The sequence below is a fragment of the Sceloporus undulatus genome, chromosome 2, assembly GCF_019175285.1.
Source record: "Sceloporus undulatus isolate JIND9_A2432 ecotype Alabama chromosome 2, SceUnd_v1.1, whole genome shotgun sequence".
Taxonomy (NCBI): Eukaryota; Metazoa; Chordata; class Lepidosauria; order Squamata; family Phrynosomatidae; genus Sceloporus; species Sceloporus undulatus.
This window is the reverse complement of record NC_056523.1, coordinates 98,473,531-98,492,522: the sequence shown is the minus strand read 5'-3', so window position 1 is coordinate 98,492,522 and position 18,992 is coordinate 98,473,531. Positions and strand designations below refer to the sequence as shown.

Below are 18,992 nucleotides of genomic sequence, written 5' to 3'. Positions count from 1 at the left end.
ATAATAATAATAATAATAATAATAATAATAATAATAATAATAATAATAATTACAAGTCTCAGAATGGTCCTTTCCAGCCTCTGTTTCTCCTTCATTTACCCCTTCCCTTCAGTATGAAACAATCCCCGATCGACAAAGCCACCAGGCCCATGCCTTGTGGGCGGCTGTCTCCTGTGCCCCAGAGCAGGACCCTTTTATTTACTGTTAACTTGGTTTCTGTTCTGCTTTCCTCTCAGTACGGGACACAAAGCGGTGGGCTTTATCTCCTTCAAAGGAGGCTTTGCTAACAGGAGGGAAACCGACCCAGTCCCTAGTCTAAGGTAAACACAGGACCCACCAAACCCCTCCGTTTTATTGATCGCGGGATGGATGGATGACTGGATGGCCTGCTTGGCTCGGAAGGCAGCATCTGCCTTTACGCTTCGTACTCTGAATTTACAGCCCTTTGCTGCTGGAAAGGAAAAGGAGGCTTGATGGAGCTGGAAGAGGAGGGGAGGGAGAGACCCACCGCAAACCACTCACCCAGAAAGGAGGGGGGAGATTTGCGGGAAATGCCTCTTCAGGGGAAAGGTTTTGAGTTCCCTTTTATAAAAAGCCAGGGCTCCCCGAACAGGAAAAGCTGCCCAGCTCATAACCCCAAGCACAGACCCGGCCGGAAACGACCATTCCCAGAATTCCATAGCATGGAGCCATGGCAGTTCAAGCGGTGCCAAACCGGATTGTGGCGGCAGTGTGTGGATGCAGCCTCGGGTCTGGAACCCAAGGGAGCAAGGTTTCTGCCCTAAGCCTCCCCAAGAGCCCCTGTGTTTTCTTAGCCATGGGTGAAAGGCAGGAGAAAGCCTAGAATAGTGCTGGACTAGGACTCTGGGAGACCAGGGTCCGAATCCCCGATCCACGGCCATGGAAACCCTCTGGGCGACTTTGGGTAAGTAGTCACACTCTCTCAGCCTCAGAGGAAGGCAAATATTGCCAAGAAAATCCCACAATATAATTAATTTTAGACTTGTCTACCCCGAAGTCATTCCCACCGAATTCAGAGTACTCTCAGGTATGTGTGTATGGGTTAGTTGCCTCCAGCTTGTTGTTGTTGTTGTGTGCCTTCAAGTCGCTTCCGATTTATGGCTACCCTAAGGCCTAAGACCCGATCCTGCGGCAGAGGCGGCATATAAATAATAATAATAATAATAATAATAATTTTAATAAGGGTTTTTTTTTTGGACAAGATGTGTTCAGAGGAGGTTTGCCATTGCTTTCCCCTGAGGCTGAGAGCATGTGAATTGCCCAAGGTCACCCAGTGAGCTTCATGGCTGAGCAGGATTCGAACCCCGGCCTCCATCGGGTTCAGCGGAGTCCGTGGTCCAAGCCCTCTTGGCTATGGGTCAGGGCGGATGCTGAGGCAGGAAGAATGGGGAAGGAAAAGGGGAAACTGAAGGGGGAAAGGGCAGGGAAACTGGGGAGGAGGGAGAGAGGATCCCCCCTGGAACTATCCAAAGAGGAAACGAGGGAATCAGACTCAGCCATTCATTTCTCAGAAGGGGCTTCCAGACAGGAATTTCCTGAAAATGAGACTAATCGTTTTAATGGTGGCTTCGAGACGTTTTAAAAGGAAGGTCCTCTTAGCAAATTAAGGCGGGATTGACTGAGCCGGAGTTGGAGGGACCCTCTGGGGGAAGAAAAATAAGAATGTATCTAGGAAAGTCCAGGATCGGGAACAGAGGAATCGGCGTTTTTCCCCAAGGAAGCCTCTACTGTACTCGGAAGTCACTTTCATTTAATGCAGTTCTATTTACTCCCGGGTAAAAGGGGCGGGATTCATTTTATGGAAACTATCGGAAGGAGATGGAGGGGTTTAAAAGGCGCATCAGTCGTGGTCCTGGGATGCTCAGCGGCCTTCCCATTGGGAATCGGGGCCTTGGAGGATGCTAATAAATTAATTGTAGCAGGAGCAGAGATGAAGAACCCCTTCTGCTAAAATCGGCAGGGCTTGAAATTATTGCTTCACTTTGGCTGGAGTCGTCACCCTAAATCACCTTCTCCGATCTAAGGAAGTATGCCTTAGTTGCTGTTTTGGTCATACTTTTAATTTTTGTACATTTTTCAATGTACTTTTGTGCTGTTTTTACATCATTTTGACCGCTTTGAATTTTATTGTAATTTTTTTTAAATGCTTTTATCTGTGATCTGCCTTGGGTCCCTTCTGGAAGAAAGGCGGCATACAAATGGAATAAATAAATATTATCAGTACATATAAATGAACAGGAAGAAGCGCATCCCATTAATTCTCACCATAAGTGTGCCTAGATAGATTTACTCAGAAGGAAGCCTTGTAGGAACATTTTCCTATATAAATGCGAAAGGGGGGAAAGACGATTCTCTTCGTTACAAAACAAGCCACTTTTATCCGAATATACTTTTTCCTCAAAATCTAACGCGGGAGTTGCCTCCCAGGGTGACCAGGCGTCCTCCTTCTTTCAGTACAAGTCCTACATTTCATCCTTCTGTCCAGGAGGAATTCCAAAACGTCCTCCATTTTGAGCAGGACCAAGAATCATGAATTTACATGTATGGGAATGGTTTTAGTTTTCTTTGCTTATGTCCTAATTTTTTTTTTTCTTATAATGTCCTACATTTTGTGGTGCCTGCTCCTCCTTGGTGGTTGGGACATCTGGTCACCCTGTAGTCTCCCAAAGCTACTTTGTAGTTACTATAGAGGTAACTATAAATAAACCCCAGGTTTATTCTTTAAACTGGCCGAAATCCTTCGTTCAATTTCTGCCCTGCTTTGAATCCTACCCAGAAAGAGTCAGGAATAAGAGGCAGGAATAACTCCAATTGAACTCAAGATCTGGGAGGCGTCCCATCCGAAGCTCACCTGATTGGGGTTTTGAAAGAAATATTGAACCCCTCGGGTTGTCTGGCTCTGGGAGAGCTATTTCTAAGCCAGTTCGTTTTTTGATCCCACCCCATTTATTTGTAAGGCCGAAAAAGCCATCAGCTGGTTTCCTTCCTTCCTTCTTTCCTTCCTAGGTCCCTCCTTTGGGACAGATTAGGTCCAGGGTGACCAGAGGTCCTCCTTTTCCAGGACACGCCCTAGATTTCCGCCTTGTGTCCAGGAGGAATCCCAAAATGTCTTCCATTTTGAGCATGACGAAGAAGCATGGCTTTACATTTATGTGGGTGTTTTTAAGCTTTCCTTTGGCCACGTCCTCCATTTTTATTGAAGGCCCTCCATTTTGGGGTGAGGACATCTGGTTACCGTGAGTGGGCCCAGTCCAAGGTATCCCTTTAAGCCTAGAGAAATGAAGGAGGACGAGAGGACACTATCCGACTTGGAAGCCCCCTTTGCACACCAAAACCAAAACCATCATATCCAACATTTTTTAAAACAACAACAACAACAACCCAAGCCTTAAATTAGTTTGTTAATCGCGACTAGAGTTAAGCCCGCTGAATCAACATCTGGAGGGCAGTGCAACACTGATGTAAAACCTACGGATTTAAATGGATCTATTCTTCATTGATGGCGACCCTATGAATGGGAGGGAGAACCAGCCTGGTGCAGTGGTTTGAGGGCTGTACTATGATTCTGGAGACCAGGACTGTAATCTCTACTCACCCGCTGGGTAAACTTGGGCAAGTCACACACTCTCAGCCTCAGAGAAAGGCAAGCCGCCTCTAAACCAACCTTGCCAAGAAAATCCCGTGAAAGGTTCTCCACAAGCTGGAAACATATCAAGCCCTGTTGGTCATATAGCAAAGTGCACTAGCATCCAAAACTCACAAAACAGGAATACAATATAAATATAAATATAATGCCTTGTGGTTGGTCCCAGAAAGATATCATTGGATGCTAGTGTACATAAACCGGAAAGTGCCTTGAAGGCACACAATGCTCACATGAATTAGAAACCTCTGAGAGTCTCAGGTCCAAAACACACTGCAGAAATAATCCCGTTTGAGACCGCTTTAACTGCCCTAGGTCAGTACTGGCTAGGGGATCCTGGGAAATATAGTGTTGTGGGACATTTAGCTTTCTCTGTCAGAGAACTCCAGCACCACCTTAAACTACGTCATTGCGTGAGAGGTGATCACACATACTTTCCTTTTGGGCAACAGCAAGCTATTTTGGGGCAATAGGAAGTCAGTTCCAACGCAATTCAAATTCACGTAAATTTACTGAACTAGTGAATTCACGTGAATGCGTTCTGGCCCCACTTTCTTTTCATTCGAAATTAAGAGAAATTCCTCCCTTGTGATAAACTCCCAGGATTCCCTAGAAATGAGCCGGGGCAGTTAAAGCTGTCTCAAACTGGATTATTTCTGCTGTGTGTTTGGGACCTCAGTCACCCACTGTCCTGCTCAGGTCTTGCAAACTACTCTGATGCCGTCTTGCAACTGAGTTTAGTCCAAATAGTCCATGCTAAGCCCCCTCCTCGGGCCTTGCACCAATGAAGGAGGGAAATCGAGGGGCTTTTTTAGTTTATGAAGGGGCTTGAGGAAGGTGCCACACAGAAGGACCCATCTCTACCCCCCCCCCCCCCCCCATCTTAACTCGGACGCCTTGTAATTCTTCCAGCGACCTCCCTTTAGCAAGGATTAAATGCACCCAGTTTTTCTAGCTAAAAACACAACACAGAAAAAGAAAGAGGGAGCAGGGAAGAAGAGAAAGGGGAGGAGAGAGATCTCCCCCCCCCCCAACCAGTCCAATAAACCAAAACTCTCCAAGGCAGAAACAAGCAAAGAGGAAAGCCCAATAAAATACTAATCCTTCCCCTACCGCAGGTCATTTTCTGCCGTTGGACTACTTTAAACAAACATGCAAGCAAGCAAGGAAACGGAAGCGGGCCCAGCATTTGCAAAAGAATCGGAGTCGGCCCTCACTGCAAAAAGAATCCCTTTTGACACCACTCGAACCGCCATGGCTCAATGCTATGGAATTCTGGGATTTGCAGTTTGTGGCGGCACCGGAGCTCTCCGACAGAGGAGGCGAAATATCTCACAAAACTAAAAATTCCAGAATTTCATAGCGTTCTGAACCATGGCAGTTCAAGTGGTGTCAACAGGGATTGTTTCGGCAGTGTGGCCGCAGCCTCAGAAGGAGACCCGCTTCGCCAGCCTTCTCCAAGGGGTGCTTTGTCGGACCCCAACTCCCATGGGATCCAGCCACCGGTATTGATGGGTGTTGAAGTCCCACATTCACCTTTACCCTGGATTGCATGGAAAACCCACTTCCATTTAATTGCCCTGGGAGAGAAACCGTGTTTATTTATTTGGCCACAGTTAGACAACGGTCCACAATACTAATCCTATTTAAAGCCCGAAACGAAGGTGACTGTCACTCTGGCCTGGCCTAGAAGCTCATTGGGTTCCAGGAGAATTTATTTAGCCTGGAGTTGGGCTGTAAATTTGCTGGATTAGAAACTGGTAGAAAATAAAAGCCCCGGAGATTAAACCTGAAGGTTTCTTGGGCATTTTGTGTTGAATCCATTCCAGTCGGATTCCTATGGCGGTTGCAGCCATTCTTTTTGGTGCGAACAATGACGGCTTTCTTAAAGGACTGGCTTCTCCAGACGTCTTGGGTTCCCAACCCGGGGTTGACTAGAACTTCCAGAAGCAGCAGAAGAAGGAGCGAAATGGAGTTTCGGGGGCTGCGACAAAGAGTGGCTTGTGGCCTTGGAGTAATTTTTCCCCCTTAATTTTTTCTCAGTGTTTTTTCCGAATGATTTAGAATCTAATTGCTCAATTTAGATATGCATTTTATGCACTGAGTTAAACATGTTTTTTTTTAAATAGTTCACCCTCAATATTGTATGTGGTTCAATTTGCGGTCCCAAAATTAGAAACTAGACTTCCTCCTCTTCAAATCTGCTATTACTTTTGTAGAGAGTGCGAACATCAGTCAAACATTTCCTGGCGGTGTGGGGCTTTAAAAAAAAAGGTTGGGAACCTCTGTTTTAGACTTTCAGCTCCCAGCTTCTCTAAGCATTGGCTGCTTGAGCTAAGACTGATGGGAGTTGTAGTCCACAATATCTAGGGGCAAAGGGTTGGGGGGGGGACTGCTAAAAGCAATGACCAGAATAAAATAAAATAAATCTCTCCAAGAAGCACAACCTAATACAGGTTTCCTTGCTGTTATTAGCGAATTTGAGGTCTCACTGTCTCTCGCGTTGTTGTGTGCCTTCCAGTCGATTTATGGCGACCCTAAGACTTATGGCGGCTTTCTGAGGCTGAGAGTGTGTGACTCTCCCAAGGTCACCCAGTGGGTTTCCATGACCCTGATCTCCAGAGCCATAGTCTAATGCTCAAACTATTACACCATCGCTTCTCTTTCTCTTTCCACAGCCTCTCTTACACACTTATGAACACAAACTTCCTAAACCCAAAGTACCATTCATTTGGCTTAGTTTCCCTTCCATGCAAAGAAAGGGCAGGAGGTCGGTCTAAACACCCGGAAAGGCACCAGATCCAGCTGCCAAGGAATGCCAGAGCTTGCTGGCTATATTCAGAAGCAAACTTCTTCTGAAGAAATCTTGCCAAGAAAACCCCATGAAAAGGTTGCCATGAATCGAGGCAGCAACAAAAGGGCACCTACAACCAACCTGAGAGCTCGATCCTCCGTTGGGTTTATTTAGAAGAATTTAGAAGATTCACTTCTCTGCGAGAACCATATATTTGGCCGCACATTTACTCGGAAGAAATCCCCATGCATCCTACGGAACTCACGCAGAGGAAAGCATTAATAAAGCTGCTGAATTTAGTAGGACTTTCGGTCCAATGGGCTGCATTGTTCCTTGCGATTAAATCCCTCCGATCTGTTTCGGATTCTCGCTTGCAAAGGGCTTCGGCCTTTGAGGGGCTTTTGCTTTTTGAGTGGATCGTGCTCAGTGTTTTAGAGACCAAGCGTGGAATAATGGTTTCGGTATTGAACTAGGACCCTGAGAGAGACCTGGGTTCGAATCCCCGCTAGGCCATGGAGACCTACTGGGTGACTTTGGGCAAGCCACACTCTCTCAGCCTCAGAGGAAGGCAATGGCAAACCCGATCTTAACAAATTCTGCCAAGAAAACCCAGAGATTGGGTCGCCATAAATCAGAAATAACTTGGAAGGCGCACAACAGCGGCAGTATTTTGGGCCGGGCTCCAGAATGGGAGTCACCTCCTTATCAAATAACAGGATTAAAAAAAAATTAAATAAAAAACCCTCATTAAACTTTTCCGCACGATTTCCATACTGCAGTACAACACGTAAATAAAACCTGCCCTGGCTACAAAAAATGCTTCTTCTTTTGCAAGTTCTTTTTTCTCCTATAGCTTTATATAGAGACATTCACATAGGGATATTCATCCCAGTTCTTCGAAATTTTACTTTTCCAATTCACAGCTCCCAGGACTTTCCAGCCATATGGCTCCTGGCTGTGCTGGCTGGGGATTTTGGAAGTTTTGGTCACAAACCCACAACGCCTCCAGACCAAATGGAAAAGAGAGCAATCTCCTAATCTTGTCAAGCCATAATCTTGGCCTCATCTGGTTATTTCCTGTCTTTTCTCCACAACCCTCAAGGTCAGAATCCTAAAGCCAACTGAGTAGCCCCACTGAATCCATGACTGGGGGCAAACCTCGTGTAAACCTCATGGATTCAATGGGTCTCCTCTTGGGGGGGTTAGCAATCGGATTGCAACCTAATCATTTCTCTCTGCGCTTCCCATTTCGAAGCCAGATCTAGGCGACTCTTTCACGAAAAGAATGCCAAAATTGGACACCCCTTTGATCGGAGAAAAGCAAGGGAAAGGCTCTCCTTCCCTTGGCGTTTACATTAATTTTTTGTTTCTTTTCGAGAGCCCCAGCCAGAGAGGAAGGGGGCAGAAGGCTTTTAGGAAACCTCGTTATCCGGATGCTGGCACCCCCCCTTGCTTCTCTCTCTTTCCTCCCCGCAACAATCGCCCGAAGAGAAAAGAGATTTCCTGCTTGGTATTAAATGGCTGCATTTAATTAATCCAGGGGAGAACAGTAAATCCTTGAAAGATGCCTTTCCTGGCCAAGTCCTGTTTTTCCCAAGCCACAAGGACAATGGCTGGAGACCCTCTCCCTACAAAAATTATTATTATTATTATTATTATTATTATTATTATTATTATTATTATTATTATTATGCAGTGGAAGGGGAAAGGGGACGAATGTAAAAAAACCACACACTCAGAGAATTATCCCAGTTGTTTCCAGACATGGCGAGGGCGTCCCTACCTTCTTAAAAGAGCCTTTCTCCTTCCTAGAAGGACTTTCGGGGGATCTACTTTAAGAGAGGAAGGATCTTGGGCGAGTCACACACTCTCGGCCCCAGAAAATCCAATGATACGGTCGCCCTAAATCGGAAACGACTATATTCGTACGTGCTGTTATTCCACTTTTACTGCTATGGCTGCCTCCTGTGGCATTTTGGCTTTTGTGGTTCAGTCATGCCTAAGAGCTCCCTGGCTGAGACTTCTCAATGCCCTCTCCCTCAACTGCAAATCCCAGAAACACGTAGCCGCTCAAGAGGAACGATCGCGCTATAGGACCTTAGAAGACCACAAGCCTAACACGAGTCAACAGTGTGATGTGGCAGCTAAAAGAGCCAATGTGATTCTAGGGTGCATCAATAGAAGTACAGCGTCTCTAGACTTAGAAAACTAGTAATCTCTTCCAGTGGGTCTATCCAAGTGATTTTTAAAATTGTAAAATGTCAACGATGAATTTTAAATGTGTGCTGTGTCCTATTGGTTCTTTTAAACAGATGTATTTTTGAACTTGTAGTCTTAACTGATGCATATTTGTTGGCCTGTTGTTGCACCTGCCTTGATCCATGGGGAAGGCGGCCAAGAAATAATTATAATTATAATATAGTTTTATATTTTATAATATAATATAAATGTAATATTATAACTATATCTTTGAATTCGAGGACAAGATCACCCTACATTAATTATAATTATAATGTATTTATACAAGATATCTCTACATACTGATTCTAGAGACTAACATGGCTATATCTTTGAATTCGAGGACAAGATCCCCCCACATTATAATTATGATGTGGGGTGATCTTGTCCTCGAATTCCGTGTTAGTCTGTAGAATCAGTATGTAGAGAGATCTAATGATACCTTTGAGACTCACTGTAAGAAAGAAATCGGTCTACTACCTCAGATGCATTTGGCGAGTGGAAAGCCAGAGACAGACCTGTATATACCCTTGGTGTGTCAGAATGTCAATTCAAATTCAAAATCCTTTGTGTAGGATAATGAAGTGGCAAGTCCAGGCTGAACGCTGGTCGTTTGTGAACAAAGGCATTGGAAACTAGCCTTTGTGCGTGGCAGTGAAGTGGCAAGTTCTACAAGATCTCTCTACACCCTTGCCCCTGAAGTCACACAACAACAACAGCAACAACAGCAACCCTTTCTTGACCTTTCGGGCTGCCGTTTTTCTTGCTGTCTTCTTTCCAGTCTTGTGGCTGCTGTTGTAGAGAGATCTTGCGACCCCTTTGAGACCAACTTGCAATTGACTTCCCATAGACAAAGGCTAGTTCCCGGGGGATGGTTCCTGTCCCTACAAGGCAAGAGCCCCCACCCAAGGGAGGGGTCGGTGGGGCTGCCTTGGAAGGGGCCCTCGGCTCACCCGGACCCGGGGCTCGGTGAGGTTGGTCCAGACGGCGATCTCCTCCCGCATGCTCATGTCTGGGTAGCGGTTCCTCTGGAAAGTGGCCTCCAGCTCCTGGAGCTGCTGGCTGGTAAAGTGAGTCCTTTGCCGGCGCTGCTTCTTTTTCTTGGCTGGATCGTCCGCGTTGCCGCCGTCGTCGCTTTTCTGGACGCCGCCTCGCTCCTTTTCTGGAGGCAACCAAAAGGGAAGAAGGGGCCAAGCAGAGAGAGAGAGAGAGAGAGAGAGAGAGAGAGAGAGAGAGAAAGTCGCATCAGGAGAATTTTTAAAAAGGAAAATCAGGGAAAACCCCCAGCAACAACAACCCTTTGAATCAAGGCCCCAAACCCTTAGTGCTTCTCCTTTGGCTCTGCTCAACCCAACCAGCCCGCCTTCGGAGGCAATAATCTGAATTATTAATCTGATGGCGCTCTTTTTTCTCCAGCACAGAGAGATTGGACTATAAGGTCCGAAACACACTGCAGAAATAATCCAGTTTGAGGCCGCTTGAACTGCCCTGGCTCAGTGCTGGGGAATCCTAGGGAATTGTAGTTTTGTCGGACATGTTTTGACTTCTCTGTCGGAGAGCACAATAAACTACAATTCTCAGGATTCCCTAGCATTGAGCCAGGGCAGTTGAAGCGGTGTCAGACTGGATTATTTCTGCACTGTGTTTTGGTGCAAAAAGTCTTGCCAAACACAACCCAGGAGGGAAGATTTTCCATTACAAACAAATCCAGAATTTGACATAGCCTGGTTTTAGTCTATGCAGAAGATTCTTTTGAAAATAAATAAATACACAGTCTACATGATGATGATGATGAAAATGACGATGCTGTTTTAATAGATGGCATGTTTACGGAGAGGATTTGGGGCTTTCCTCTTTTTTAAAGGCAGAAAACTTGATTTACAAGTTGTCTCGATGTCGTGGGTGTTTCTACGACAAGTTCCCTGTGCAAAGGGATCTCGTAGCACCTTTGAGACTAACTGAAAGAAAGAAGTTGAAAGCTAATGTAGACCTCAGACTAGTTCCTCAGACGGATCTTTGAGAAATTCCCTGATGGATCTGTGTTGTTGTCTCTGGACATTTGCTTATCGTGTCAGAGGGTAAAACAACCAGCATCAGAAGAAAGTATACTCCCCTCGGGCTTCGCTGCTAAGCATCCGAAGAATGGGGCTTTTCATAAAACCGGAATAAAAAAATAATTAGTGATTACGTTGGGATTTTGGATTTCTAACACTTGGCCAATTGTTTTTTTTTCCATTTGTGTAAAAGTCCTGACAGCAACAGGGGACGGAATAAAACAACAGTCCTTTAATTCCGACTCCTACCTAAACTTTTAGAAGATGCATTCATGTTTGAATTCTTTTCCCTTTCGAAAATGGAAGATATGTGCACTGACTGGTATACAAAAGCCCTCCGCAAAGCCTAACATTGATTTATAATGTTTATGGCAACAACCTCTATCCGGTTCTTTTGGTAAAGGCCTATGCCTTCAATCCACATTGCATTTTACTAGCAGTGGTCAACCACACTCAATTTTGGGGCTTACTTCTGAGTAGACATGGACGAGATTATCAACAAATACATTAAGTAAAAGAAGAAAAGTTTCCAGGACCAGATCCTGGCAGGGCTAAATCACTTGGAAACCCTAACAATTTCCTTGGCGAAACATTGGCCACCAATGGGGTTTTTAAAGTGTAATCCTGTGGACATTTCTAAATTCTGGAAGAGTTAGATTTTTTTGGACTACAACTCCCAGAATGCCTCTGCCCACGGCTGCCAGCATGATCAGTGGCTTTGTGGGCTGGCATATTTTGAGAGTCTCAAATGGGCATGTTTCCGAGTTCTTGGTCCAAAACATACGGGAGAAATAATCCAGTCTGAGGCAGCTTTAATTTCCTTGGGGATTCTGGGGACTGTAGTTTTGTGAGCCATTTAGCCTTCGCTGTCAGAGAGCTCTGATGCCACAATGAACGAAAATGCCCAGGATTCCCTAGCACTGAGCCAAGGCAATTAAAATAGTCTCAAACTGGATTGTTTCTGCAGTGTGTTTTGGATCATTATTCTTATTATTTTTCACCCGGCTGCATTGGACTAAATTGGGCAGCCGATGACTCCCCGCGTACACCTTTCCCTTTTTAGCTGAGAAGATCTCAATGATACGAAGGTGTATTTTCCCTTGTTTTAGGAGGACAAGTGATGGCGTTGGCAACCAATGTCCTTTCAGGTATTCAAAATAAATTTAGATGGGAGTCTTAACGAGGACGCCTCCCTGAGCTTCTCTGATTCAGTCCGACTGGAGGGCGGGTACTCATAACTTTAGGCAGAAATCCTGATAGATCTGGGATCTGGGATCGAGCCTTTTCGTGTTTACTCCAGAGTAAACCTTGCCAGCCCCAATGGGATCTACTCCTTAGGAATGCTTTCCTTAGCAATGCTTGGAGGAACAGCCATTCCAAATCTTCTCTACTTATTATTTCTTGTATAAGCGCCACTGGAGCCATTCATGGCACAACCCAATTCCTAACGCATTATTTAGAACCAGAAGGAGGGAAGCACTCCCTTCCGAAGAGAAAAGTTCAGAACTGGGCCATCAATTAATCGTGATGAACCCAGAACATTTCCTTCTTGCCCAGCCGCCCCGATTTGCTCCAACCAAGGCTTGCAACCAGGCTCTGATCAGGTCTTTCCTAATATGCCCTGGGGAGTCCACATGCAAATCCCCCATTTAAAGCGGGATATATAGTCCCCAGGCACCAGGCTGCCTCCAGGAGCAGCACCCTCCCCTTTTATTTCGCATTTTTAAAGCAACAAAAATAAATGGCTTTACCTTGGGAGAAATAAAACACAGGACTGGTGCTTCTCGGCCATAGAGTATCATTGTGGGGCAGAGACAGAGGGATTTCGGACCAGGTTTTTTTTCCTGTCCCCATCATGCGATTTAACATTATTACTATAAATCAACATTTCTAGGGTTTTTGCTTGGGATTACCGCCTTTGTATTTCTGTGGGCATGGCCAAGTATATAGCTGAACCCGCGTCTCCAGAGGTTATGAACCACAGCAATATTTATGTAGAACAAAACATCCGAAGCATAGGGATCTCTCCAGAAAATCAAACTCTTCCGAGCCATTCATTTCACTGATGGAAATTAAAGGGCGTCGATTGACTTGCTACTGAAACCCGAGGAGATTTCAAACGCTTGAACTTTTCCCGGATCAAGAACTATGTACAAAGAAAGAGAAAGCCTGCCCCTCTTTATACAGAGAAGTTGTGTGTGTCCGTTTACCCCGCGAAAATGCAAAATACGAAAACAAGAAAAACTATTCGCTTGAAAGGAGCGAGCAAAGAAGACTCGATTCCCTTTGCTTTGTATGTTTAAATCTGCTACGAAGCTCACTCCCCAGAAAAGGCAATTTCGAGGCCTTATTTTCTATGATCGCCCTTGCTCTGTATTCGAAATCCCAGATGAAGGAGCAATATCTCTCCAACCTCATCCCTTTTAAGGGACCGGTTTTAAGCTGTCTTCCTTCACTCTCTCTCTCTTTCTCACACATACACAATCCTTTTTTGTTTTGTTTTTCTCCTCCAGAAGTTCCTTCTGGGCTTATCTGGGAGCTCTGAAAGCAAACCAGGAGCGAGTTCAAACGGTGAAATGGAAACCCCAAAGTGGGAAATGGCCAGATTGCCGCTCCGACGGCCACGCTTTCCAGTAAGCGGTTTGCAAAGCAAACAAGGCCTGGAACACAGCAGCCTCGTTAAAAGGGAGGAGGAGGAGAAGGAGAAGAAGAGAAGGAGGAGGAGGAGGGGATTCTTCCTTGGGGATGATGCCCAGGCACCATTTCCAGCCCTGCCAGCCTCTCTCCAAGACACACAAAGACAGGGCCCAAACCATCGAGGAAAAGGATTTCGAAGCCGGACAATTGGGTGCGGATGCAGAGGAAGGCCCACTTCCTTCAAGGCTTGCCCAAAAGGGAAGGAAGGAAGGCGAGAAAAGGTCTTCCCTCCAGAGCAAAACACAGGATCTCGAGGAAGGCCAGAAGACATCTCTCTCTCTCTCTCTCTCTCTCTCTCTCTCTCTCTCTATCTATCTATATATATACACACACACACTCTGTGTGTGTGTGTGTGTGTGTGAGAGAGAGAGAGAGAGAGAGAGAGAGAGAGACAGACAGACAGACAGACAGACAGCTTTGGACTACAATTCTGAGACCAAGGTTCAAATCCCCACTCGGCTGTGGAAACCCACTGGATGACCTTGGGCAAGTCACACACTCTCAGTCCCAGAAAACCCTGTTGATATTTTTACCAAGTTTCAGGAAATACACAGCAATAACACACACACACACACATTAACATATATGCGTATATAAATTTACACACACACACACACAGATATACATACATGCAGAGAAAGAGTTATATGTTTGTGAAGTCGAAGGCTTTCATGGCCAGCATCCATAGTTTTTGTGGGTTTTTCCGGACTATGTGGCCATGTTCTATAAGACTCTTATAGAACATAGCCACAAAGCCCGAAAAACCCACAAAAAACTATGGTTGTACAGTATGTTTATTTTATATATATGCCTGCGTGTGTAATATATACTGTGTGCTGTGGACAGGGACAAATTATATTATTTGTTGTTCTGCGCCTTGAGGCCTATTCTGATTTCCGTGGCAAGATTTGCTGAGAGAGAGTACGCTTCTAATACATACGTAGCATAGACAGGATGTCTTCCTCGGAGGCTGAGAGCGGGTGACTCTCACCCAGGGGGTTTCCCTAGTTAAACGGGGGATTTGAACCCTGGTCCCTTAGATTCAAAACATTACACCAAGCTGGCTGTAGAGACATCCAATGTCTAGAGCCAGCTTAGTGTAGCGTTTTGTGATATGTGTGTATGCAGATACGCACGCGCACACACTTTTTTTTACATACTATACTTTGTTGCTGTGTGCCCTGAAGTCGTTTCCGATTTATGGCGACCCTAAGGCGAATCTATAATGGGGTGTCCTTGGCAAGTTTCTTCAGAGGGGGTTTGCCATGGCCATCTTCTGATTTCTAACACACATATAGTATATACATACTATACATAGATACATATTTCGTCCTCCTCAGCCCAACCTTCCTCCATTCAGAGGACTGCGCCCTTTGCCTCGGATTCCTCCCCTCACTTTTTCCTTTTTCCTTTCCCCTTTTCCATTCAAGGAGATAGAGAAGGAGCTGGAGAAGAAGGAAGAAGCGGCCTGTCTTCTTCCTCAGGGCCTCCGATGCAGTTTGCAACCCAAACCCCCATTGGCTTTACTTGGCCCGGGCCCATTTTCCCACTTGCCAGGAGTGAAAGGGCCTGGGCATGGGTCGAGGGGTGCCCCGGCCTCCGGAGGGAGCGATCTCCCCTTCTCCTTGCCGCCGCCATTGAAGCCAGGCCCGGGGACCTCCACGCGGCCTCCTCGCAAAGGAGCTATATGCTCCTATAAATATACATTCACGCTTCCTAGTCCTGCTCGGAATGGAGGACATCGGGGAGTTCCTCCTGGACTATAGGTTGGAATGTGGGACGTGTCCTAGAAAAGGAGGACGCCTGTCCAGGGCAGGGATTTCTCCTGGAGGAACTCCAACCCCAGGGCCGAGTACTGTTATAGTCCGTATTAATGTATATTACATACTATATATTACTGTGTTACTGTATATTATATGTTACTGGAAATATTACTATCACTTCTTACAAAGCTCAACTTTCCCTCTTTTTCTTCCTCTGCTCAGTTTACGCTCAATAAATAGCATGGACAGATATCACTCAGTCCTCACGGCTCAGGAGACTATAGCGATCGGTCGATATAGAAGTATTATATCTCTCTCTCTCTCTCTTTGTATATATTACTCAATGCCGCTCTTGTATGTGTGTGAGAGAGGTCCCCTTCCTTCTCTCTCTCTTTCTCTCACACACTTTGTTTTCTCACTCTCTTGTGGGAATAAGTTAAGCAAGCCACTAGCCTTTTCCTGCCCTCCTGAGAGCTCAATGAGGTCTTCTGAGAGGTAGGAAATCTCATCAGAAGCACCACTCCATTGCATGCCTTGTTGCTGTGTGCCTCCAAGTCATATTTTTTACTTTTGGCGACCCTATTGCGGAGTTTTCTTGTTCGTTTCCTCGGAGGAGGGTTTGCCATTGCCGTCCTCTGAGGCTGAGAGAGTGGGACTTGCCCAGGGTCACCCAATGGCTTTCCATGGCTGAGTAGGGATTGAAATCCTGGTCTCCAGAGTCCTAGTCCAACGCTCAAAGCACTACACCACCCTGGCTCTCAGATGCAACTCCTCCCTATTGCAATGGCACTTACTAGAGAGTAAGTGGCTATTAGGACTGTGGCGTTGGATTCTATAGGAACCCAGAGGGGCTAGGACTGGAACCCACTGCCAGCTCCACTGGAAAAATGCTGCTAAGGCCTATGGACATTTCCCCGGGAGAGCAAGTAGTGGTTTGAGTTTGGATTCGCACTCTGGAGAGTTCCGATCCTTGTTCGACGGTGGAAACCCACTGGGTGTCCCTGTGCAAGTCACACACTCTCAGCCTCAGAGGGAAGGCAAGGGAAAATCTCCTCTGAACCCATCTTGCCAACAAAAACCCAAGGGTGGGCATAAACTAGAAACAACCTGAAGGCACACAACACACACACACATCTTTACTAACTCGTTGGAACTTTCTTCCGAGGAGCCTGGACTGCCTCTAAAACTGGGATTTCACTCCCTAGCAAGGAAGGCAGCCATGATAACCCTTTTCGGTTTATTTGGAGTTACTATCCCATAGTTTATGTGGTTGGGAGGAAGAAAGGCATTGACCTCCACGTTACAACTGGGCAGCCAACGAGGCTGGGGTCTTCCTTAATCCCAGCGGGTTAACTTCCCCAGGGTTTTACGGCGGGAGTGAGCTGAATAATACCCCAAGTCAAGAGCTAGGGCTTGATCTTGTGAGTCTGACTTGTGCGGGAAAAGAAGGGAATCTCTTCCTTCGTTAGAGGAGACACTCTCTAGCTTTGAGCCAGACACCCCAAAGTCTCCCGAAAAACTACAGATTTAAGGCACTGAAATTTAGGACAGGCTCCTTTACCTGGGAGTAAGCTCCCCTGAGCTCAGTGAAGATTTTTTATTTACTTACAAGCATAGGATAGACAGCCTCCCACCGGCATTTAGGGGCCTTTTTGGCTGGCCTAGGGAAGGCATTGCCACAATATGGACTTTGGAATTTCGCGTTATGGTCAACATGCATTTTTAGAGTCAACATCCCCCCCTCATTCTTTTAGTGATTTATTTATTTAAAAAGACCCTTCCTTTTTGGAGACATTTTGCCTCCAAAGTCAATTTTTACGTCATGTGGCTTTCTGAATAAAACCTCCGGAAATTTACCTTCTGTCTTGTCTGGAGTTTTCTTTTTATCCCCCACTTTGAAAACCTTCCTGGGTTTTGTGTTTTGTTGCATTTTTGAAAAAATAGATCTTTTTACACACACACACACACACACACACACACGTACGCTGCTTTTCAGACTGGAAAATAAACCCAGCAGAGCTGACCCGATTCCAGAAACTTTTCTGTTCAAAACCGCAGCCTGGATGGAAGCTCTCAAAGAAATAGCGAGTTGCAGATACTGTGTGTTGTGTTTGGGGACAACACACAGTTTCTCACACTGAGAGCAATAGGTATGGAAAAAAGGTACATGGAAAAAAGTTTGGGCTCCTGTGACAGGTCTACTCAGAAGTAAATCCCCTTGTTTTCGCTGCTGTTTGCCGCCGGAAAGACAAGTTTAATCTCCCCAAGGCTCTTTTACCCCGCATTCAGAAGGCAAATGAATTCAACGCCATTCTTCCACCCTCATCAGATTTTACTATTTTAATGTTTAATGTGTTTAATTGTTTTTTTTAGGGGAGAGAGGGAATAATTGGGATATCGGGTACTGTATGGATCTTTTTTTAACTGTAAGCAGCCTCGATTGTCTTTTGACAGAGAGGCGGGGTAAAAATAAAGCTTTTATTATTATTATTTTCGCGTAAATACTCCTCGGGTGGATTTCCCCCCGGGAGGGAATACCTTCCCCCTTCCCTCCCTCTTGCAAACTTTATAACAACAACAACAACAAGTACAGCAATACCGAGAAGGAATACCTGGGGCTTCGGTGTCGGAGGACTCGCTGGCCGAGTTCTCCAGCGGTTCCCTGGCTTCGGCAGGCCGCTGCAAATGGAAGCTGGAGGCCATCTCGTGGGAAGGCGGCGGAGCCCTCAAAGTGTCCGGAAGCCTTTCCAAATTCATCCCACTTTTGAAGGAATCCATTGCGGGGAGGAAGGAAGGAAGAAGGGGCTCGGCCGTCCTCTGATCCTCGGGCCCCACCGAGACGGAGGTGTTCTTTGAGAGATATATAGATATAGATAGATTTTTTTAAAATGGGAGGGGAAATATCAGATCTATGCAGGACGAGGATTATGATTATGATTCCATCGAGGCTGCGAGAAGTCTGTTTTTTAAAGAACACAAAATATATGTATAGGTCAATGTTTTAAAAAATGATGATGATGATGATGAAGACGGCTGGGAGTTTGAAATCCACCAGGAGCCGGGCTGGGCTGGGGGAGTGAGAGGCACTGCCAAGGGCTCCGGGGCTGCATGTGCGGGGAGTGGAGGGCAAGCTGGAAAGAAGGAGGGCAAAATGGGGAAGAAAAACAGGCGGCGATCGGGGTGAGGCGGCTGGTTCCGAAGGCGCGGGCTTGGAGTGACCTGCCCGGGAAGGGAAGGCTGGAAGGGGAGGCGAAGCTCCTCCCCTCCCCAGGGCCCAAACCTCCCCGTCCTCTTGGCAGAAAGAGAGAGAGAAGGGATGTGCAGCTCACACACGTCCAGCCAGACCTCGTGCCCGCGCCCCAGCGCGCCCCCGAGGCCCTCCTGCAGCTCCTTAAAGAGACAGCGCAATCCCTCCCAAACAGAGCCTTTCTCCTCTTCCCCCCCATCGCAAAGGAGGACTAGGCCCCGCAAAATGGAGGACCTCCCAGGATAATAAATGGAGGACGTGGCCAAGGGAAAGCTGCAAAAAAGCACTTCTAGAAAATATATCATCCCCAACACAACATCTATGCTAAGGACTGGAACAACATGCAGACATCTGACTCACATCTCCAATTGTGTGTCCCCCCCCCCTTGTTTGGTTTGTAACATCTTGCCTGAAGAAGAAGCTCATGGAGTTTCGAAAGCTTGCAACCAGTATAATAATAATAATAATAATAATAATAACAAGAACAACAACTTTTATTTATATCCCGCCTACTCCGACTAGGACCAAAGCGGCT

General features: G+C 46.1%; 1 protein-coding gene across 1 annotated transcript in view; it reads right to left on the bottom strand.

Moving 5' to 3' along the window:
- PITX1 (paired like homeodomain 1) overlaps positions 1 to 18,408 on the bottom strand; it is a 27,616-nt gene extending 9,208 nt beyond the window's left edge. Inside the window, exons 1-2 of the mRNA XM_042447407.1 lie at positions 17,823 to 18,408; positions 9,650 to 9,858 (exon numbers count right to left, since the gene is read on the bottom strand). Of these exons, the coding sequence (XP_042303341.1) occupies positions 9,650 to 9,858; positions 17,823 to 17,988 (375 nt within the window). The 5' untranslated portion in view covers positions 17,989 to 18,408. The remainder of the gene's footprint in view (positions 1 to 9,649; positions 9,859 to 17,822) is intronic.
- Between the last annotated feature and the right edge of the window lie 584 nt (positions 18,409 to 18,992).